A 23,773-nucleotide genomic window follows, 5' to 3' on the forward strand; every position below is an offset into this window, starting at 1 on the left:
GTGGGACAACCTGATCACCTTGTATCTACCCCAGCACTTAGAACAGTGCTTGGCACAAAGTAAGCGCTTAACAAATACCAAAATTATTATTATTATTATTAACTCCGTCACTTGTCTGCTGTGTGACCTTGGGCAAGTCACATCGCTTCTCAGTGCTTCAGCTACCTCATCTGTAAAATGGGGATTAGGAGTGTGAGCCCCATGTGGGACAACCTGATCACCTTGTATCTACCCCAGCACTTAGAACAGTGCTTGGCACAAAGTAAGCGCTTAACAAATACCAAAATTATTATTATTATTATTAACTCCGTCACTTGTCTGCTGTGTGACCTTGGGCAAGTCACTTCGCTTCTCAGTGCTTCAGCTACCTCATCTGTAAAATGGGGATTAGGAGTGTGAGCCCCATGTGGGACAACCTGATCACCTTGTATCTACCCCAGCACTTAGAACAGTGCTTGGCACAAAGTAAGCGCTTAACAAATACCAAAATTATTATTATTATTAACTCCGTCACTTGTCTGCTGTGTGACCTTGGGCAAGTCACTTCGCTTCTCAGTGCTTCAGCTACCTCATCTGTAAAATGGGGATTAGGAGTGTGAGCCCCATGTGGGACAACCTGATCACCTTGTATCTACCCCAGCACTTAGAACAGTGCTTGGCACAAAGTAAGCGCTTAACAAATACCAAAATTATTATTATTATTAACTCCGTCACTTGTCTGCTGTGTGACCTTGGGCAAGTCACTTCGCTTCTCAGTGCTTCAGCTACCTCATCTGTAAAATGGGGATTAGGAGTGTGAGCCCCATGTGGGACAACCTGATCACCTTGTATCTACCCCAGCACTTAGAACAGTGCTTGGCACAAAGTAAGCGCTTAACAAATACCAAAATTATTATTATTATTATTAACTCCGTCACTTGTCTGCTGTGTGACCTTGGGCAAGTCACTTCGCTTCTCAGTGCTTCAGCTACCTCATCTGTAAAATGGGGATTAGGAGTGTGAGCCCCATGTGGGACAACCTGATCACCTTGTATCTACCCCAGCACTTAGAACAGTGCTTGGCACAAAGTAAGCGCTTAACAAATACCAAAATTATTATTATTATTAACTCCGTCACTTGTCTGCTGTGTGACCTTGGGCAAGTCACTTCGCTTCTCAGTGCTTCAGCTACCTCATCTGTAAAATGGGGATTAGGAGTGTGAGCCCCATGTGGGACAACCTGATCACCTTGTATCTACCCCAGCACTTAGAACAGTGCTTGGCACAAAGTAAGTGCTTAACAAATACCAAAATTATTATTATTATTATTATTATTATTATTATTATTATTATTATTAACTCCGTCACTTGTCTGCTGTGTGACCTTGGGCAAGTCACTTTGCTTCTCAGTACTTCAGCTACCTCACCTGTAAAGTGGGGATTAGGAGCGTGAGCCCCATGTGGGACAACCTGATCACCTTGTATCTACCCCAGCACTTAGAACGGTGCTTGGCACAAAGTAAGCGCTTAACAAATACCAAAATTATTATTATTATTATTATTAACTCCGTCACTTGTCTGCTGTGTGACCTTGGGCAAGTCACTTCGCTTCTCAGTGCTTCAGCTACCTCACCTGTAAAATGGGGATTAGGAGTGTGAGCCCCATGTGGGACAACCTGATCACCTTGCATCTGCCCCAGCACTTAGAACGGTGCTTGGCACATAGTAAGCGCTTAACAAATACCATCATTATTATTAACAGGTCTCATAGTTAGTTACGGCCAGCTCCGGGGGCAGGGGTTGTTACGGTCCACCAAGATGGAACCAGTAGCAGCAGCCCAAGTCTCCCGGGCTTCTGGGGCCATGCTCCAACCTAAAAATGGGTAGACCTGGACGTGGAGATCCGCTCCCGCAGCCCGGTCTGGGCTGACTCCGCGCGCTTCGTCGGTTGCTCTAGATCCCAGCGAGAGCTGCGAGATCAGCCAGTCGGAGCGCGATCACTGGCCCGACGTCGAGAACTTCGGGAAAATGCCGTTCGACGTCAGCGTGCACGACCCCAAGTACCGGCTGATGAGCCTGGTGTTCACGACGGAGCTGGCCGGGGTCAAACAAGGTCAGTTGGGGTAGCCCCCGGGACCCCCGCTCCCAGGGGGGTCTTGGGAATGGCGAACCCCAAGCGTGGGGATCCCCCGTCTTCCTTTCTGGGGACTGGAGTGCTCCAAGGAACCCCATCCGTGTCAGCAGCTCAGGGGGCTGTCTCCCCATCTCTGCGATAGCTGGGTGAGAACTTCCTGCGGGTGCGTATGTGTGTGTGTCTGGTGTGCACGGGGTGCGTGTGCGTGCATGTGTGTGTGTTCCCTCTGCACAGAAGCCAGCAAGGAAGACGGAGTTGACGACCCCAAGAAGCGGGAGACGGTGTCCATGATGCTGACCAAATTTGCCGCCTACAACACGTTCCATCACTGCGAGCAGTGTCACCAGTACATGGACGTGAACCCCGGTGCCCAGGTATGCCGCCCCCGTCCTGGCCGGGGACCGGGACAGGGGTTGGGGAAGGAGAAGGGAGCAGGGCCCCGCTGACGGCGGGCCGAGATGACAGTTCTCCGGGCCTCTCTGCCCGCGGTCTTCTAGGAGCGGGTTATGCCTCAGAGAAAGGGTCGTAAATGCTCAGCGGAGTGCGGCCTCAGCCTTCCCATTCTTGGGCCCTGACTTGGTTAAACTAAGTTGGCGATCTTTAGTTCCCGCAAAAATGTCCCACTTCCCTAGCGTCAGCTGAGCTTTAAGGGCCCCTAGTTGGTAAGAAGGACTCTGAGGTAGTAAGAATGATGATGATGATGGTATTGGTTAAGCGCTTGCTCTGTGCAAAGCACCGTTCTAAGCACTGGGGGGATACAAGGTGATCAGGTTGTCCCACGTGGGGCTCGCCGTCTTCATCCCCATTTTACAGATGAGGTCCCTGAGGCACAGAGAAGTGAAGTGACTTGCCCCAAGTCACACAGCTGACAATTGGCAAAGCCGGGATTTGAACCCGTGACCTCTGACTCCAAAGCCCGGGCTCTTTCCACTGAGTCACACTGCTTCTCTAATAATGGCATTTATTAAGCGCTGACTATGTGCAAAGCAGTATTCTAAGCACTTGGGAGGTAACAAGGTGATCAGGTTGTCCCACGGGGGGCCCACAGTCTTAATCCCCATTTTACAGATGAGGTAACTGAGGCACAGAGAAGTGAAGTGACTTGCCCAAAGTCACACAGCTGACAAGTGGCGGAGCCGGGATTTGAACCCATGACCTCTGACTCCAAAGCCCGGGCTCTTTCCACTGAGCCACACTACTTCTCGCTTCATGCTAAGAAGCAGCGAGGTCTAGTGGTTAGAGTCCAGGCCTGGGAGTTGAGGTTTCTAATCGCAGCTCTGCCACTTGTCTGGTGTGTGAATTTGGGTAAATCACCTGACTTCTCGGAGCCTCAGTTACCTCATCTGTGAAATGGGGATTAAGACTGTGAGCCCCGTGTGGGACAGGGACTGTGTCCAACCTCATTTACTTGAATCCACCCTAGTGCCTAGTTTAGTGCCTGGCACATAGGAAGCACTTAACAAATAGCAAGATGCAACAATAGCAAGATGATGATGATGATGATAACTTGTACTTCCCAAGCGCTTAGTACAGTGCTCTGCACACAGTAAGCGCTCAGTAAATACGATTGATTGATTGATTGATGATAATAATAATAATAATAGTAATAATCGCATTTGTTAAGCACTTACTATGTGCAAAGCACTGTTCTAAGCACTGGGGGGATACAAGGTGATCAGGTTGTCTCACGTGGGACTCCCAGTCTTAATCCCCATTTTATAGAGGCTCAGAGAAGTTAAGTGACTTGCCTAAGGTCACACAGCAGACATGTGGCAGATCTGGGATTAGAACCCATGACCTCTGACTCCCAATCCCAGGCTCTTTCCACTGAACCACACTGCTTCTCGATGATGATGATGATGGCAATGATGATCAAGACCCTTGAGAGCCAAAACAGGGCAACCTCATGCTTCAAGTGAGGCGGTTTTAGTCCTGGGATTGTCTGGGAAGACACAGCACAAAGCCATACTGGTGCATGCCCCTACTGCTCTTTCTTGGGTAGGATGATGGTCCAGCCAACTAACCCTACTTCCCGATGGAATAGGTCACTGCCTTCCGTTGCCTCCTGACATTGGCCTGCTGCCCAACTGTGGGTAGTGGTGGTTTCTGGGGAGCAGGGTGAGCCTTGAAGTGGGGGACGAAAGATGAAGGCGAAGAGGTGCAGAGGGAAGGGAAGAGGGAGCGGCTGGGGGAGCAGGTCAGATGGCCAAGGGGCCAGGAGGCCCAGGGGAGCAGGTCTGGTGGCCGAGGGGCCAGAGCCCCTAGGAATAGGGTCCCCGGCTGCTCTGGCAACCCCAAGCTGACGGCCCCCCTTCTGTCTCCCAGCAGGCGTCAGATTCCACGCTTCACGCATTCACCTTCTCGTCCTCCATGCTGGGGGAAGAGGTTCAGCTGCATTTCATCATCCCCAAGTCCAAGGAGAGCCACTTTGTGTTCAGCAAGCAGGGCAAGCACCTGGAGAGCATGCGGCTGCCACTGGTGTCGGACAAGGTGGGGGGCTCTCCTCCCCTCTCCCGTCCTCCTCCTCCTCCCCAGCACGGAGCAGGCTCGGCCTTCCCAACCGTCTGACCCGAAAACACTCCGCTCTGGGCTTTTTTTTGTCTCTCCGCAGAATCTGAATTCAGTCAAGAGCCCCATTTTCACTCCTTCAAGCGGGCGGCATGAACATGGCCTTTTAAACCTGTTCCACGCCATGGAGGGCGTCAGCCACCTTCACCTGCTCGTGGTCAAAGAGTACGAAATGCCGCTATATCGCAAGTACTGGCCCAACCACATCATGCTGGTGCTGCCTGGCACGTTCAACAATGCCGGCGTTGGTAAGAGCCCCCGGCGGTTGGCCACCCAAGGCCCTGTTCACTGAGTCGGGGCCCAGACTGTTTGAACCCCGCGGCTAATTCCCACTTGCGTACTCCCTCCCGAAGCTTAGTTACAGTGCTCTGCACACAGCAAGCGCTTAATCGACACTATTACTACTACTACCAGCGCGTAGGAGCCGGCACAGAGTTAAAAACCTGGTCCCTGCCCTCAAAGAGCTGACATTTCCTGGAGGCGGTGGGGCAGGCGGACGCGAGCTATTCGTAAATAGTGCGAGCCGAAGGAAGACAGAGATACAGCCGGTCCAAGCTCAAGTATATGGGAAAATGGTTCGGGGCTGGTATCTAATTGGACTGTCCTGTGTCTATCCCAGCACTTAGCACAGTGCTTGGTACATAATAGTACATGGAGTTTGGCCACCTCTGTTGTATTATACTTTCCCAAAATGCTTAGTAAAGTGCTCTGCACACAGTAAGCGCTCAGTCAATCAATCAATCATATTTTTCGAGTACTTACTAGAGCACTACACTAAGCGCTTGGAATAAACACCATTGATTGACTGATTGATAGTAAGTGCTTTACAAATACCACAATTATTATTATCAATCAATCGTATTTATTGAGCGCTTACCGTGTGCAGAGCACTGTACTAAGTGCTTGGGAAGTACAAGTTGGCAAGTCATACACATAAACACATACACATAAACAAGCAGGGCGTGTAAGAGCTAAGGGTATCTTGGGATAACATGATCCAGAAAGGTGGAATTGCTTCTTGGAGAAGGTGGGGCTTCGGAAGGGCTTTCCAGATGAGGAGAACTGTGACCTGGCCGATTTAAAGCGGGAAGGAGTCCATGGCAGCGGGTAGGGCAGGTCAGCCGTGGGAGAGTTGAGAGCGAGGCAGCGGAAGGATGTGAGCTCGGGAGAAAGAAAGACCACAGGCTGGTAAGAAGCAGGTGAAGAGAGCAGATAGGTTAGAGAGAGAAAGCCCTGAACACCTTGGTCAAAAGCCAGTGGTTAGACAGAGAGGAAGGGAGGAGGGAAGAAGGAAAGGAGCAAGTGTTTTTAAGAGTTTAAAATCTTTCAATTCAACCGGATTTATTTACTGTCTGCAGAGCACTGTACTAAGCACTTGGAAAGGACAATACAGCAATAAAGAGAGACAATCCCTGCTCACAATGGGCTCGCAGTCTGGGGGTGGGGGGGACAGACATCAATACAAGTAAACAGACATCAATATAAGTAAATAGAATTATAGATGTATACATATATACATAAGTGCTTTGGGGTGGGGAGAAGGGGGAAGAGTAAAGGGAGCGAGTCTTGGTGATGCGGAAGGAAACGGGAGCTGAGGAGAAGTGGGGCTTAGGCACGGGTAGAAGGGGTAGATTTAAAAAGAAGACAAGAGAACTCAATCAATTGATCAAGTATGGCCTAATGGAAACAGCAGAGGCCCGGGAATCAGAAGACCTGGGTTCTAATCCCAGCTCTCCCACCTGTCTGCTGTGTGACCTTGGACAGGTCACTTGACTTCCCTGGGCCTCAGTTGCCTCATCTGTAAAGTGTAAATCCTACTTCCTCCTACTTAGACTGTGAGCCCCATGTGGGACGGGGACGGGTCCAACCCAATTAACTTGCATCTACACTAGCACTTAGAACAGTGCTTGGCACATAGGAAGTTTTTAATGAGCATCAGAATTATTTATCATTATTATTATAATTCCTGCCTTCAAAGAGTTTATAATCTGGTAGAGGTCACCAGCATTAAAATATATTACAGGTAGGGGGAAAAATAGAGTTTAAAGATATATGTGTGTGTGTGCATGTATGTGTGCGCACGCATGAAAGCGCATGCTAGGTGGTGAGTGAGTCCCTAAGTGATTAAGTGCTTGGACTCAAGTAATAATAATAATAATAATAATGGTATTTGTTAAGCACTTACTATGTGCCAAGCACTGTTCTAAGCACTGGGGTAGATACAAGCTAATCAGCTTGTCCCACATGGGGCTCACAGTCTTAATCCCCATTTTACAGTTGAGGGAACTGAGGCCCAGAAAAGTTAAGTGACTTGCCCAAAGTCACACAGCTGACAAGTGGCAGAGCTGGGATTAGAACCCATGACCTCTGACTCCCAAGGCCGTGCTCTTTCCACTAAGCCACGCTGCTTAATTCTAATGGGAAAAGCAGTAGAGAGGGAAAATAGAGTAGGGAGATGAGAGATTTAATAATAGTAATAATGATGGCATTTATTAAGTGCTTACTATGTGCAAAGCACTGTTCTAAACACTGGGGAGGTTACAAGGTGATCAGGTTGTCCCACGGGGGGCTCACAGCCTTGATCCCCATTTTCCAGATGAGGTAACTGAGGCCCAGAGAATCAATCAATCAATCAATCATATTTATTGAGCGCTTACTGTGTGCAGAGCACTGTACTAAGCGCTTGGGAAGTACAAGTCGGTAACATATAGAGACGGTCCCTACCCAACAACGGGCTCACAGTCTAGAAGGGGGAGACAGACAACAAAACAAAACACGTGGACAGGTATCAAGACGTCAGAACAAATAGAATTAAAGCTAAATGCACATCATTAACAAAATATATAGAAGAGTAAATATGTACAAGTAAAATAAATAGAGAAATAAATCTGTACAAACATATATACAGGTGCTATGGGGAGGGGAAGGAGGTAGGGCGGGGGGGTGGGGAGGAGAAGAGCAAAAAGGGGTCTCAGTCTGGGAAGGCCTCAGGTTGGACACAGACCCTGTCCCACAGTCTAAAACATACACATTTCACTCCACTTCCACGGTGGAAACCAGAATCAGTCAATCAGTCAATTGCATTTTTGAGTGCTTAATGTGTGCAGAGCACTGTACTAAACACTTGGGAGAGTACAGAATAACAGAGTTGGTAGTCACTCTCTCTGCCCACGAGTTTTCAGTCTAGAGGACGAGTTTACAGTTTAGAGAAACTGGTCTCTTTCAGAGCTCCGTTTCCGATTCGACTGTCCTGCTCTAACATGCAGCTGGCTAGCATTTTATTAATAATAATAATAATAATGATAATTATCATTAAAACAATAACGATAATGATAAGGATAATAATAATGATAATATTAATAATGGTAATAATTAAGCTCTTACTAGATGCCAAGCACTGTTCTCAGCGCTGGGGTAGATACAGGGTAATCAGGTTTTTCCACGTGGGGCACACACTTTTAATCCCCATTTTAGAGATGAGGTAACTGAAGCACAGATAAGTGACTTGCCCAAGGTCACCCAGCAGACAAGTGGCGGAGCCGGGATTAGAACCCACAGCTTCTAGGGAAAGAGGATCAATCATGGACCCACACTCCAATAGCTAGGGATCGTTCATCCAGCCCCCTAACTCTAAGTTTCCACCCAGTGACCCAGCATGGGCTGCTTGACAAGGGGACAGTCCAGATCCCACTGGGAAGAGCCAGTCAATCAGTCAATCATATTTATTGAGTGCTTACTGTGTGCAGAGCACTGTACTTAGCACTTGGGAGAATACAATATAACAGCAAACGGACACGGTCACTGCCCACAATGAGCTTACAATTTAGAGGGAGAGACAGATGCTAAAATAAATAAACAAATTAAAAAGGCACATAATAATAATGGTATTTGTTAAGCGCTTACTATGTGCAAAGCACCGTTTTAAGCACTGGGGGTAGATACAAGGTGATCAGGTTGTCCCACGGGCGGCTCACAGTTCTAATCCCCGTTTTACAGATGAGGGAACTGAGGCACAGAGAAGTTAAGTGACTTGCCCAAAGTCACACAGCTGACATAAGTATTCGTACTCCCTCCCTCTGCCCAACCTCCCTCCCCTCCCCACAGCACTTGTGTATATTTGTACATGTTTATTACTCTATTTTATGAATGACGTGTCTATAGCTATAATTCTATTTATTCTGACGGTGTTGACACCTGTCTACTTGTTTTGTTTTGTTGTCTGTCTCCCTCTTCTAGACTGTGAGCCCGTTGCTGGGTAGGGACCATCTCTATCTGTTGCCGATTTGTACTTCCCAAGCGCTTAGTACAGTGCTCGGCACACAGTAAGCGCTCAATAGCGTGGCTCAGTGGAAAGAGCACGGGCTTTGGAGTCAGAGATCATGGGTTCAAATCCCGGCTCTGCCAACTGTCAGCTGTGTGACTTTGGGCAAGTCACTTCACTTCTCTGTGCCTCAGTTACCTCAGCTGTGAAATGGGGATTAAAACTGTGAGCCCCCTGTGGGACAACTTGATCACCTTGTAACCTCCCCCAGCGCTTAGAACAGTGCTTTGCACATAGTAAGCGCTTAACAAATGCCATCATCATCATCAATAAATACGATTGAAAGAATGAATGAATGAAAGTGATGCAGGGCCGGGGGTGGGAGGGATAAATAAAGGAAGCCAGTCAGAGCAACACAGAAGGGAGCGGGAGATGAGGAAAGAAGGGCTTATTTAGGGCAGCCTGTTGGGAGAAGAGAGAACTTTCCCTCTCCGGGAAACTTTCCCACTCGGCTCTGGGCCCTCTGGCCATTTCGCTGAGGGGGTGGATTCTCTGAGCTTGGCTGGAGGGGATGTGTACCGGGGGTCTTCTCCTTTTCCAGGTGCAGCCAGGTTCCTTATCAAAGAGCTCTCCTACCACAACCTAGAGCTGGAGAGAAATCGCCTGGGGGAGCTGGGGGTCAAGCGTCAGTGCGTCTGGCCCTTCATCGTGGTGATGGACGACTCCTGCGTCCTTTGGAACATCCACAGTGAGCAGGAACACTCCAGGTAATGCTGTCTCTAAGCCTTCCAGGGGAAGGTATTCGCTGCTCCGTCAGTATATCTAAGGAGCTCCTTCTGTGGGTGGGTCTCTGCCCTGAGCCCTGGAAAGGGAGTACAAAAAGGGGGAGTTACAAGACATAATTCCTTCCTTTTAGGAGCCTAACTCTAGACGGAACCAAAGTAATGTACGGATTGAAGAAAAGGAAAATGGATATGTAGTTGGGTAAATGCTTAAAGAGTAGGGTACACAAGTTGATGTGTACAGAAGTGCTACAGGCAGGTGTGAGTGCCTAAGTACTTAGACGCAGAAGTTCTGAGATGGCCATTGGGAGGATTTGGCCTTAAGTGGGGAAGGCCTCCTGGATTTTTCAGAAGGAGGTAGGGTGGGGGGATGGGGAGGAGGAGAGGAAAAAGGGGGGCTCAGTCTGGGAGGCCTCCTGGAGGAGGTGAGCTCTCAGTAGGGCTTTGAAGGGAGGAAGAGAGCTAGATTGGCGGATGTGTGGAGGGAGGGCATTCCCGGCCAGAAGGAGGACGTGGGCCGGGGGTCGAAGGCGGGACAGGCGAGAACGAGGTACAGTGAGGAGGTTAGCGGCAGTGGAGCGGAGGGTGCGGGCTGGGCTGGAGAAGGAAAGAAGGGACATGAGGTAGGTGGGGGCGAGGTGATGGACAGCCTTGAAGCTGAGAGTGCGGGGTTTTTGCTTGTCTGGCAGCCACTGGAGATTTTTGAGGAGGGGAGTAACATGTCCAGAGCGTTTCTGCACAAAGATGATCCGGGCAGCAGCGTGAAGTATAGACTTATGTGGGGAGAGACAGGAGAATGGGAGCTCAGAGAGGAGGCTGATGCATGAGGCCGCTGGCCACTCATCACCTAATTATAATAATAATTGTGGTATTTGTTAAGCGCTTACTATGGGCCAAGCACTATAGAACATACAAGATAATCAGGTAAGACACCATCCCTGTCCCACGTGGGGCTCACGGTCTAAATCGGATGGAGAACGGGTAACAAATCCCCATTTTACAGGTGAGGGAACAAAGACCCAGAGAAGTTAAGTGACTTACCCAAAGTCACACCGTAGGTAAGTGGCAGAGTCGGGATTAATAAAAATAATCATAATAATGGCATTTATTAAGAGCTTACTATGTGCAAAGCACTGTTCTAAGCGCTGGAATAGACCCAGGACGTCAGACTCCTAGGTACATCCTCTTCAAACTAGGCTACGCTGCTTCCCCTGGGGGCTGTGATATTCTGGCCACTCCTCCCAGTTCAACCAGTACCCTGTGACCTCATCCCAATTCAGGTCCCAGCCAAGACTCCCCTTGATTCTGGGACTTTCCAATTCCTTCCCTAAGGGCTTTGTTTAAAAATACGATGGGGTGGGGTGGGGTGAGAGGCAGCTTGGCTTAGTGGAAAGAGCACGGACTTGGGTGTCGGAGGTTGTGGGCTCTAATCCCCGCTCTGCCACTTATCAGCTGTTTGACTCTAGGAAAGTCACGTAACTTCCCTTTGCCTCAGTTGCCTCATCTGTAAAATGGGGAAGAAGACTGTGAGCCCCAGGTGGGCCACCCTGATTACCTTGTATCTACCCCAGCCATTAGAACAGTGCTTGCCACATAATAAGCACTTAATAAATGCCATCATTAGTATTATTAGAAGTGGAAAGAGAACAGGCTTGGAAGTCAGAGGTCATGGGTTCTAATCGGGCGATGATGGAACCAGTTCCGCCTCGTGGTACAGCGCTCCTGGCCCTTGTTAGCACGCAAAAGAAAGCCACTGACCCAGGAAAGGTGCCGTCCGGGGACTGAGGCTGAAACGAGCTGGCTAGAAATGAGACAGGGGGGTGTAAGGCTATGAGTTCTGAAGCCCCAGCTGGATGCCTTTGAACTCTGTTTGGTTGTCACTGTGATACTATGTGCTCTGCACATAGTAAGCGCTCAATAAATACAATTGATGATGATGATAGGCACTCCAATATCCTGCATCTACCACCCCAGTGTTTAATACAGTTTGGCACTTAGTAAGTGCTTAACAAATACAATAATTATTTTTACTACTAGCCAGCTGTTTGCTGTCCTTTGAGTTTATCACCATCTCTGTGTTGGTCATTTGTTGAGGAGAGGCAGCAGAGGTTTAGACATGTTCCTACTGTATTTTGATGGGTATAGTGTGGGAGAGATGATCTCTCAATAATATTTCTCTCCCCCTCTCCATCCCCCACGCCTTACCTCCTTCCCTTCCCCACAGCACCTGTATATATGTACATATGTTTGTATGTATTTATTACTCTATTTTATTTGTACATATTTATTCTATTTATTTTATTTTGTTAATATGTTTTGCTTTGTTCTCTGTCTCCCCCTCCTAGACTGTGAGCCCACTGTTGGGTAGGGACCGTCTCTGTATGTTGCCAACTTGTACTTCCCAAGCGCTTAGTACAGTGCTCTGCACACAGTAAGCGCTCAATAAATACGATCGAATGAATGAATGAATGAATGAATGAGTAGCAGGACCATGATCCTGCAGTCCCAGAAGAACTAACGTTTTGGAGTAGAAGCCCAGCGCGCACCCTCCGCTCCTCTGCCGCTAACCTCCTCACCGGGCCTCGTTCTCGCCTGTCCCGCCATCGACCCCCGGCCCACGTCCTCTCCTTAGCCTGGAATGCCCTCCCTCCACCCATCCGCCAAGCTAGTTCTCTTCCTCCCTTCAAAGCCCTACTGAGAGCTCACCTCCTCCAGTAGGCCTTCCCAGACTGAGCCCCCTTTTTCCTCTCCTCCTCCCCATCCCCCCCGCCCTACCTCCTTCCCCTCCCCACAGCATTTGCATATATTTGTGCAGATTTATTACTCTATTTTACTTGTACATATTTACTATTCTATTTATTTTGTTAATAATGTGCATATAGCTTCTAGACTGTGAGCCCGTTGTTGTCTCTATATGTTGCCAACTTGTACTTCCCAAGCGCTTAGTACAGTGCTCTGCACACAGTAAGTGCTCAATAAATACGATTGAATGAATGAATGAATATAGCTTTAATTCTATTTGTTCTGACGATTTTGACACTTGTCTACATGTTTTGTTTTGTTGTCTGTCTCCCCCCTTCTACACTGTGAACCCGTTGTTGGGTAGGGACCATCTCTATATGTTGCCAACTTGTACTTCCCAAGCGCTTAGTACAGTGTTCTACACACAGTAAGCGCTCAATAAATACGATTGAATGAATGAATGAATGAATATAGCTTTAATGCTATTTGTTCTGACGATTTTGACACCTGTCTACATGTTTTGTTTTGTTGTCTGTCTCCCCGCTTCTACACTGTGAACCCATTGTTGGGTAGGGACCGTCTCTATATGTTGCCAACTTGTACTTCCCAAGCGCTTAGTACAGTTCTCTGCACACAGTAAGCGCTCAATAAATACGATTGAGTGAATGAAGGAATGAATGAACAATCCTGGCTCTACCACTTGTCTGCTGTGTGACTTTGGGCAAGTCACTTGACTTCTCTGTACCTCAGTTACCTCATCTGTAAAATGGGGATTAAGACTGCAGGCACCACGTGGGGCAATCTGCTAACCTTGTACCCACCCCAGCGCTTGGCACATAGCAAGTGCTTAACAAATACCCGCATTGTTACTATTAAATGTATTTTTTAGCATAATCCACAATCTAATCATTATTTTAGAAGCAGAATGGCCTAATGGAAGGAGCACAGAGCTGAGGGTCAGGAGACCTAGCTTCTAGTCCAAGTCCTACCTCTTGCCTGCTGTGTGACCTTGGGCACGTCATTTAACTTCTCTGTGCCTCAGATTCCTCATCTGTAAAATGGAGATTCAATTCCTGTCCACATGTTTTGTTTTGTTTTCTGTCTCCCCCCCTTCTAGACTGTGAGCCCGTTGTTGGGTAGGGACCGTCTCTATATGTTGCCAACTTGTACTTCCCAAGCGCTTAGTACAGTGCTCTGCACACAGTAAGGGCTCAATAAATACGATTGAATGAATGAATGAATGAATGAATTCCTGTTCTCCCCCCTACTGCTTAGACTGTGAGCCCCATGTGGGACAGAGACTGTGTCTTACCGGCGCTTAGGACAATGCTTGCTCACAGTATACATTTAACAAGTCCCACAGTTATCATTATTATTATTGTTGTTACTATTGTTATCATCATTATTAGTGCTGTGCCTTCTCTGCTGACCAACTATAAATCTCACAGCCAGTCCGCGGACCCTGGTATTGCCAGTAAGAACGTTTCCCTGAAAAGCGTGCTGCAGCACATGGAAGCCACCCCCAAAATTGTCCACTACGCCATCCTGGGAATTCAGAAGTGGCACAGCAAGATGAAACCTCGAAACGTGAAGGCCCCCTTCTCCAGATGCCACGTGCACGACTTTATTCTCCTCAACATAGACTTGACCCAGAATGTGCAGTATGACCTGAACAGGTAGGGGTGGGTGGTCACCCTCTGAGACCCACCTGCGTTACCCATGCCTGTTTTCTTTAGTCGCATTAGCCTACCGGGGGTAGCCCGCCCGGCCGGGCTTGTGTGGCACGTAGATGCCTGGCAGATCAAGCTCTCTGGGGCTTTTATCGCTGAATGGCGGCCTTTCCATCGCCCACTCTGGCTGCCCAGTCTTGCCCACAGTTAGTCCGTGAGGGTGTGAGGCAGTGCTCTGCTCACTTCACAAAAAATCTGAAAACCAGAGGGGTCCCCCAAGCCTTCACCCTTGTCTTCCTTAAGTCAGGAGTGAGGGGCTGCCTCTCTTTCCTTAAGCCTCCTCGGGAATTAATAGTAGCAATTTTAGCGCTGGGGTCGGCTCCCCAGCCTGCAGCGAGAGATTTGTCCACGGCCGGTGGCCGGCCGGGTGGGCTTACTGGAGCTGGAGGCGGATCATTCCCTTCCTCATCCCTGGCTCTGCTGTGGCACCCTCTCCTTCCCCTCCCTAGGCCTCAATCCACAGGAGAGGTGGGCAGAGGTGGGTTTTGGGGTGTATTTATTTTACCTGGGGGCCCCTAGGGCTGGGGATTCTCTCTCAAAGTCTGGGCCCAGAGCTCCTGTCAGTCTCGGCGTCCCAGTGGAAAACACCTCCAGTGGAAAACACCTGCCTTTTCCTCCTGCCCCAGTGCCAGAGAAGAACATCTTTCCATAGAGGGAGGAATGTTGGGTTGGGGGCCACCCATGTTCCGGCCCTGTCCCAACCAGGGCATCCACGCTTCCGCCATCATGGCTGCGGAGAGAGTAGGAGGAAGAACAAGATGGGGTGCCCTGGGGGGCAGAGGGAGAGATGTGGGAGACAAGTCACACTGAAATTCCACTTGCAGGAGCAGAGGTGAACACACTGCCCTGCATATTCCCAACTCCCAGGGCCTGTTACGGATTAGCCGCGGTCTTAGGCCGAGGTTGTTGGGGGGGAAAGGGGTGGTCTCTATGTTAAACTATTTCCCGATTCCACCAGCCCGGTCCTCTGATGTTGGCCCAATGGGCCGGCTGACTGCCGGACTCTCAGAATTGGATTTCGGTTGATTCACGCTTAGGTACTTTTGCGAAGATGTCGATTTCAACCTGAGGACCAACAGCAGTGGCCTGCTTATCTGCCGCTTCAATAACTTCAGCCTCATGAAGAAACACGTCCAGGTCGGAGGGCAAAGGGACTTCGCCATTAAACCCAAAATCGTGGTAAGCATGGTGGGCTGAGGACAGCGTGCTGGTGGCCCGTGGGGAAAGGTCTTCTGGGGTGTTTGATGTCGGGCAAAACTGGATTTTCTGGAGCCATTCGGTACCCCAGGAAACAGGGCTGCTGGGCTGGTGAGGAGACCCCAGGCCCACTGTCCTACAGGCCTCTGAAACTTGGTTCTTTAGAGACTAATAAGTCCCTTCATCAGAATTTTAGAGGCCATGAGGCAAAGGAGATCTTGGAAACGTCCTTTCTATGGGTTTTCTCTGCTTGGCAGTCCAGACAAACCTCAACCAGAAACCTGTTCCTGGAGGACTGAGGAATGGGTGAGAGTCAGAGTAGGTTTTGATATAGGAAATTTTGACATCACAGAAGGGCCTCCTCAGAGCACTCTTACCACTGATTCCCTTGTTTTTTTTGGGATGTCTGGTTCCGGACGTGCGGGGATTTTGTCCGTTTCTTTTCTCCTCAAATCCAAGAGCTCCTCTGGGCCCGGACTGTGTTCTCCCAGTCCCCTCTGCTGAGCTTCTTATAAGGCAGGCAGGACAGGAGGTCCACCATAGGACCTAAAAACAATGTCACTGGATCTGCTCACAGGTGACGGAGAGCCTGGCACCCGTCTTGCCTGTACAATACGTCTGTGCCCCGGACAGCGAGCACACACTGCTGGCGGCCCCAGCTCAGTTTCTCCTGGAGAAGTTCCTTCAGCACGCCACCTACAAACTCTTCCCCAAGGCCATCCACAACCTCAGAAGCCCCGTGCTGGCCATCGACTGCTACCTGAACATCGGACCGGAGGTAAGGGGCCTCGTCAAGGTGAGAGGAGTCGCCTCCCTGGACAGACAGGACGGGCCGGTCTCCCGGCCCCTTGGAAAGCCTGGGAGCCAGGAGGGCTGTCCCCTGGTTGGGAAGTGTGTCTGTTATCCGGGATCGTCGGCAACCGGGAAGGTGACCGGAATCCCCGCGGGGACCCGGCTGGCCTGGCAATGGGATGGAGCTACCCAGAAACAACCGGGAGGAGCGAGGGTGGGCGAGGAGGGGGAATGAGAGGGAGGGGAGGGAAAGAGAAGGTAGGATAAGCCGTGGAGCCAAAAAGAAGCAGCATGGCATTAGTGAAGAGAGCACGGGCTTGGGGGTCAGAAGGTCAGGGGTTCTAATCCCGCCTCTGCCCCTGTCTGCTGTGTGACCTTGGGCAAGTCACTTCACTTCTCTGGGTCTCAGTTACCTCATCTGTAAAATGAGGATTGAGACCCTGAGCCCCATGTGGGAAAGGGACTGGGTCCAACGCGATTTGCTTGTATTCATTCATCCATTCAATCGTATTTATCGAGCGCTTACGGTGTGCAGAGCACTGTACTAAGCGCTTGGGAAGTAGAAGTTGGCAACATATAGAGACAGTCCCGACCCAACAATGGGCTCACAGTCTAGAAGGGGGAGAGTATCCACCCCAGCACATAGTACAGTGACTGGCACACAGTGAATGCTTAACAAATACCACAATTATTATTATTAATAAGAGGAGGGGGGGGTCATGGATCCACCTCCTCAAGTCACTTAACTTCTCTGAGCCTCAGTTACCTCATCTGTAAAATGGGGATTAAGACTGTGAGCCCCACGTGGGACAAACTGATCACCTTTTATCCCCCCCCCAGCACATAGAACAGTGCTCCGCACATAGTAAGCGCTTAACAAATGCCATCATTATTAGTATTATTATTATTATAACTATCATAACTGACCTATAACTTGAAAAGTCCCTCTAGGACTCATCCCTTTTCACATATCTCCTTTCCGGGCAGGGTCCAGCTTGTAGCCACTGCAGAGATATAAATGTCCCAAGTCTGAGTCTTCCCTGAACAGTGACAGCCTGTCACTGTTGTCTCCCTCCTCTTGGAAATGGGCTAACACCAGAATTATATTTATCGAGTCCTTACTGTGTGCAGAGCACTGTCCTAGGGCTTGGGGGAGTACAGTATAACAATAAATAGAGACATTCCCGGCCCAAAATGAGTTTATGGTCTGGAGGATTGTTATCCCTATTGGGTCCCTGGAATGGATCCAGGATGGAGAGCGGAGAGCTCAAGGAATTCACTGGTCCATTCCAAAACAGATTCAGGGAGACGTGGTGGGAGGGAAGGTGTCTGTTTATTGTTGCATCCTGCTCTCCCAATCACTTAGTAGAGTGCTCTGCACTCAGAAGGTGCTCAATAAATACGGTTGAACGAGTGGATGGATGGATGGATGGATGGATGCATGAATGAATGAATGAATGAAATAACTGGCATATGGTTCCTCAGAATGCCCCAGATCCCCATTGGAGACAGGGTTCTGGGCTGGCAGAGCCAGAGAACATCACATTGGAGCCAGAGAATCAATCAATCAATCATATTTATTGAGCGCTTACTGTGTGCAGAGCACTGTACTAAGCGCTTGGGAAGTCCAAGTTGGCAACATATAGAGACAGTCCCTACCCAACAGTGGGCTCACAGTCAAAAAGAGAACATCAAATTGCATGGAGTCTTGCATGTGAAAAACTTATGCTCATTTTTAAAAATTGAGCCAATTTGCTCTGCAACTATTGCAGTCTGCTAAGTGGCTCGCTATTTAACCAAGAATAGGGTATAGTGCTGATTTATTGCTATTGCTACAACTGTTTTATTGCTATTGTTACAGTTGTAACCGGTGATGATACCACAGATTCCATCTTGCCAGTTTTCCAAGGGTCACTGTGCTTTCTTTGAAGACCATCTAAGTCTTGGGGTCTGTTTGCTTGGTTTCTTCTTTTTTCTTTGGAAAAGCTGATCGTAACCTGGTGAATGGCTTCTTTGCTTGTGGTTGTAGGTGGCCATATGCTACGTAAGCTCCAGACCGCATTCCATCAATGTCAACTCTGAGGGAGTGGTGTTTAGTGGACTCCTCTTGTACCTCTGCGACTCTTTTGTAGGCGCTGAGCTTCTTAAGAAATTCAAGTTCCTTAAAGGTAATCTGATTTCTCTATTGTCTTATGGGCTACTGGCTCTTCCTTCTGTATCACCTTTGCACTTGAATCTGTTTCCCTTTAAGCATTTGATATACAACCCCCCCTTAGCCCTGCAGCACTTAGTTATACACACATTCAGTCATTCAATCGTATTTATTGAGCGCTTACTGTGTGCAGAGCACTGGACCAAGCACTTGGGAAGTACACATCTTTCATATATACGTGAAAAGAAGTGCGGCCTAATGGATAGAACATGGGCCTGGGAACTAGAAGGTCCCGAGTTCTAATCCCAGTTCCGCCATTTGTCTGCTGTGTGACCTTGGGCAAGTAACTGTACTTCTCTGTGCCTCAGTTACCTCAACTGTAAAATGGGGATTAAGCCTGTGAGTTCCGTGTGGGACAGGTACTGTGTCCAACCTCATGATCTTCTGTCTATCCCAGCACCTGGCATATATTAAGCACTTCAATACAATTTTTAAAAAATCTGCCTGCCATTTCTCCTCGTTTGATGTCTGCCTCCCCTCTAGACTGCAAGCTCCTTGGAGGCAGAGATTGTATCTACCAACTCTATTGTACTGAGCTCTCCCAAGTGTTTAGTACAGTGCTCTGCACATCACAAACTCTTAATAAATACCATTGATGGACTGATAGGCACTGTGTCTGATCCGATCGTATCTAGGTCAGTGCCTGGCATGTTTTGTTTTGTTGTCTGTCTCCCCCTTCTAGACTGTGAGCCCGTTGTTGGATAGGGACCGTCTCTATACGTTGCCGACTTGTACTTCCCAAGCGCTTAGTACAGTGCTCTGCACACAGTAAACGCTCAATAAATATGATTGAATGAATGGCACCTAATTGGAACTTATCGAATGCCACAATTATTGTTGTTATCTTGGAGTCAAGGATAAAAAATCTAGAGGCTCATGTTGTTGAAGAGCAGAAGGAATCCTGACAGCCAACCTGGACAGGGGTGTCCAGATAGTTAGCTCAGAGCCTGAGCCTGCCATTTCTTTTTTGTGAGGGAATGAGCCTGGTGGGTCAGCGCTTAGAACAGTGCTCAGCGCTTAGAACAGTTTGCACATAGTAAGCACTTAATAAATATTATCAAAAAACAGTGCTTTGCACATAGTAAGCACTTAGTAAATGCCATTATAAAAAAACAGTGCTTTGCACATAGTAAGCGCTTAATAAATATTATAAAAACCAGTGCTTTGCACATAGTAAGCACTTAATAAATGCCATTATAAAAAAACAGTGCTTTGCACATAGTAAACGCTTAATAAATGCCATTATTATTATAAGGAGGTGAGGCTTTTGTTTTTATGGTAATTGTTAATAATAATAATAATAATGTTGGTATTTGTTAAATGCTTACTATTTGCCAAGCACTGTTCTAAGCGCTGGTGTAGATACAAGGTAATCAGGTTGTCCCTCGTGGGGCACCCAGTCTTCATGTCCATTTTACAGATGAGGTAACATTCACAGAGAAGTTAAGTGACTTGATTAGAACCCACGACCTCTGACTTAATAATAATAATAATAATTATGGCATTTGTTAAGCACTTACTATGTGCAAAGCACCTTTCTAAGCGCTTGGGGATACAAGGTGATCAGGTTATCCCACGTGGGGCTCACAGTCTTCATCCCCATTTTACAGATGAGGTAACTGAGGCTCAGAGAAGTGAAGTGACTTGCCCAATGTCACACAGCAGACATGTGGTGGAGCTGGGATTTGAACCCATGACCTCTGGCTTAATAATAATAATAATAATAATAATGGCATTTGTTAAGCGCTTACTATGTGCAAAGCACCTTTCTAAGCACTTGGGGATACAAGGTGATCAGGTTATCCCACGTGGGGCTCACAGTCTTCATCCCCATTTTACAGATGAGGGAACTGAGGCTCAGAGAAGTGAAGTGACTTGCCCAATGTCACACAGCAGACATGTGGCGGAGCCGGGATTTGAACCCATGACCTCTGACTCCCAAGCCCGGGCTCTTTCCACTGAGCCACGCTGCTTCTCTAAGTTAAGCACTATGCCAGGCACTGTACAAAGAGCTCCGGTGGGTACAAGCAAATCAGGTTGGACACAATCCATGTCCCGCATGGGGCTCACTGTCTTCAACCCTGAAGCACAGAGAAGGGAAGTGACTTACCCAAGGTCACACAGAAGACAAGTGGTGGGGCCGGGATTAGAAATCAGGTCCTCATGACCCCTAGGCCTATCCACTTAGGCCACGCTGCTCTTCATGCTTTTCTCTGTTATGTAAAAGCTTGCACTTCATTCATTCATTCATTCATTCAATCATATTTATTGAGCGCTTACCGTGTGCAGAGCACTGTACTAAGCGCTTGGGAAGTACAAGTTGGTAGGGACAGAGATGTTCCCTACCCAACAAAGGGCTCACAGTCTAGAAGGGGGAGACAGACAACAAAACATGTGGACAGGTGTCATCAGAATAAATAGAAATAAAGTCAGATCATCATCATCATCATCAATCGTATTTATTGAGCGCTTACTATGTGCAGAGCACTGTACTAAGCGCTTGGGAAGTACAAGTTGGCAACACGTGGAGGCAATCCCTACCCAACAGTGGGCTCACAGTCTGAAAGGGGGAGACAGAGAACAAAACCAAACATACTAACAAAATAAAATAAATAGAATAGATATGTACAAGTAAAATAAATAAATAAATAGAGTAATAAATATGTACAAACATATATACATCATCATCATCATCAATCGTATTTATTGAGCCCTTACTGTGTGCAGAGCACTGTACTAAGCGCTTGGGAAGTCCAAGTTGGCAACATATAGAGACAGTCCCTACCCAACAGTGGGCTCACAGTCTGAAAGGGGGAGACAGAGAACAAAACCAAACATACTAACAAAATAAAATAAATAGAATAGATATGTACAAGTAAAATAAATTTAAAAAATAGAGTAATAAATATGTACAAACATATATACATATATCCAGGTGCTGTGGGGAAGGGAAGGAGGTAAGATGGGGGGGATGGAGAGGGGGACGAGGGGGAGAGGAAGGAAGGGGCTCAGTCTGGGAAGGCCTCCTGGAGGAGGTGAGCTCTCAGTAGGGCCTCAGATGCACATCATCATCATCATCATCATCATCAATCGTATTTATTGAGCGCTTACTGTGTGCAGAGCACTGTACTAAGCGCTTGGGAAGTACAAATTAGCAACATATAGAGACAGTCCCTACCCAACAGTGGGTTCACATCATTAACAAAATAAATAGAATAGTAAGTCTGTACAAGTAAAATAGACCGAGTAACCAATCTGTACAAACAGGTGCTGTAGGGAGGGGAAGGAGGTAGGGCGGGTGGGATGGGGAGGAGGAGAGGAAAAAAGGGGTTCACTTCTGCCACACCCCGCAGGTGCTACTCTGTGTGTCATCTGTCAAGACCGAAGCTCCCTGCGTCAAACAATAGTCCGCCTGGAGTTGGAAGATGAGTGGCAGTTCCGTCTGCGGGATGAGTTTCAGACGGCCAACAGCAGCGACGACAAACCTCTCTACTTCCTCACGGGACGCCACGTGTAAGCGTCGGGAGAGGCCACAGGACAAGTCAGGGAAGGAGGACGACGGTCGAGGATTTCTTTTTCTTTCAAGTACAATCAATCAATCAATCAATCAATCGTATTTATTGAGCGCTTACTATGTGCAGAGCACTGTACTAAGCGCTTGGGAAGTACAAATTGGCAACACAAGTACAATCACTGGTGGGCCAAGCGAGCTCTCCCCCAGGGTCGCCCTGGTTCAGCATCAACTGGGATCTCCAGCATGGAAGCAAAGTTAGGCAAATACGGCCTGCTCATGGACTTTCCCACATGCTTCAGGAGTGAGTCCATGCAGGCGTCCTGGTTCTCCACGCTCCGCCAGGGAAAACCATGTCAGCATCCTCGTTCAGGCTAAATGATCGGAGACTCATCCCTGTGCTGCGAAACACACTGAATATTTAAGCCTGAGGAATGACGAGTCCTCAGTTTGGCTTAGATCTGTACTTTGGTACGGTACTACTCAGGGGTTTGGAATATATGAATGTAGAAGAATCTTGTATTTAAGAAACAGTAGCCTTGTTCTCTCTCTGTGCAGTGTTAGTTGGAAGTTTGTCATTTTTTTTTTTTAATGTACTGAAACTGCTTTGGCAAAATTTCCACAGGAGTTGAAAGTTTACTACTTAAACCCGAACAAATCAGAAAATCCAGAGCTAAAACCTGGAGGCATCCATGCAGCTTTTCCACGGGACTCATTGCTAGTTTTGTGTCTGTTGGGGCACAGAGATGAGTTGCAAATCAGGGTGGGGTTAAGGGAAACAGGTGAAATTAGGCGTCCTAGGCAGTGAGCACCTGCTACTCATTTGCCCAATCTTCTAGAAAATACTCTCGGGCAGTGTTGGGTGGCTCTGAATTCAGTGCGAAAGCACCAGCAAGATTATCAGGGAATGTCATGTTTTCAATTTGTATAGACTGGAGCCAACGTAATTTATTTCCTGCCATTTACTGGTGGCAAAATCTCTTGCACAGCGGACTTAATTGAATGAACAGAGCCCACCGTTTCCTCTCAATGCCCCCAGGCAACCACTTGCCAAGAGTTGATGGTTCTGAAGGTGAGTCCAGAAATATTTTTCTTCAATATTAATAACGATGGCATTTATTAAGCGCTTACTATGTGCAAAACACTGTTCTAAGCGCCGGGGAGGTTACAAGGTGAGCAGGTTGTCCCACGGGGGGGCTCCCAGTCTTCACCCCCATTTTACAAATGAGGTAACCGAGGCCCAGAGAAGTGAGGTGACTTGCCCAAAGTCACACAGCTGACAATGGGCGGAGCCGGGATTTGAACCCAGGACTTCTGACTCCAAAGCCCGGGCTCTATCCACTGAGCCACGCTGCTTCAACCCACTGGACTACCACAGTGATAATCCTTCCCGGGAAAGAAAGGCTCCTATAAATCTAGTGGGATTTTTGGGGGGTTGGGGTGTGTGTGCACTCACACCAACAGAGTTAACTGGTGCTTTTGTAATTTTGTAAAAATTGCCATTCTATCACCCGGAATAAGCCGAATCCATTAGGCGTTAATTGATCTTAAAGACCCTTGAGTGATGGAGCGTTAAAGCATTTAAAATAGCTGCTTGGGTTTAACGACGCCTATATTTACCAGCTCCCCCTCACCCACCGCCCCCACAACCTGCAGCCTGTTTAGTAACCTGGTAAAATAATAAAAAAAAATGAGCATTTGTGCCATTTTGTAAAATTAGGTTGCTGAATCTTTTATTTACCTGGAACCCCCCAGGAGCCTGCATTCCCATCAGCTCCCTATTAGCACGTAATAATGAGATGTTTACAGCTAATGGATTTGTGGGATGAGGGAAAACGCTAATTAAGTGCTGTAAACGTGCCGCA

The 23,773-nt window shown here is 48.0% G+C and overlaps 1 protein-coding gene across 1 annotated transcript in view; it reads left to right on the forward strand.

Annotated features, from left to right (window-relative positions):
- Nucleotides 1–23,066, forward strand: part of GREB1L (GREB1 like retinoic acid receptor coactivator) — a 142,298-nt gene extending 119,232 nt beyond the window's left edge. Inside the window, exons 23-32 of the mRNA XM_038766766.1 lie at nt 1,937–2,092; nt 2,348–2,487; nt 4,442–4,603; nt 4,725–4,929; nt 9,544–9,709; nt 13,915–14,142; nt 15,234–15,375; nt 15,971–16,171; nt 18,215–18,353; nt 21,751–23,066. Of these exons, the coding sequence (XP_038622694.1) occupies nt 1,937–2,092; nt 2,348–2,487; nt 4,442–4,603; nt 4,725–4,929; nt 9,544–9,709; nt 13,915–14,142; nt 15,234–15,375; nt 15,971–16,171; nt 18,215–18,353; nt 21,751–21,914 (1,703 nt within the window). The 3' untranslated portion in view covers nt 21,915–23,066. The remainder of the gene's footprint in view (nt 1–1,936; nt 2,093–2,347; nt 2,488–4,441; nt 4,604–4,724; nt 4,930–9,543; nt 9,710–13,914; nt 14,143–15,233; nt 15,376–15,970; nt 16,172–18,214; nt 18,354–21,750) is intronic.
- Nucleotides 23,067–23,773: the final 707 nt, after the last annotated feature.

The sequence above is a fragment of the Tachyglossus aculeatus genome, chromosome 25, assembly GCF_015852505.1.
Source record: "Tachyglossus aculeatus isolate mTacAcu1 chromosome 25, mTacAcu1.pri, whole genome shotgun sequence".
Taxonomy (NCBI): Eukaryota; Metazoa; Chordata; class Mammalia; order Monotremata; family Tachyglossidae; genus Tachyglossus; species Tachyglossus aculeatus.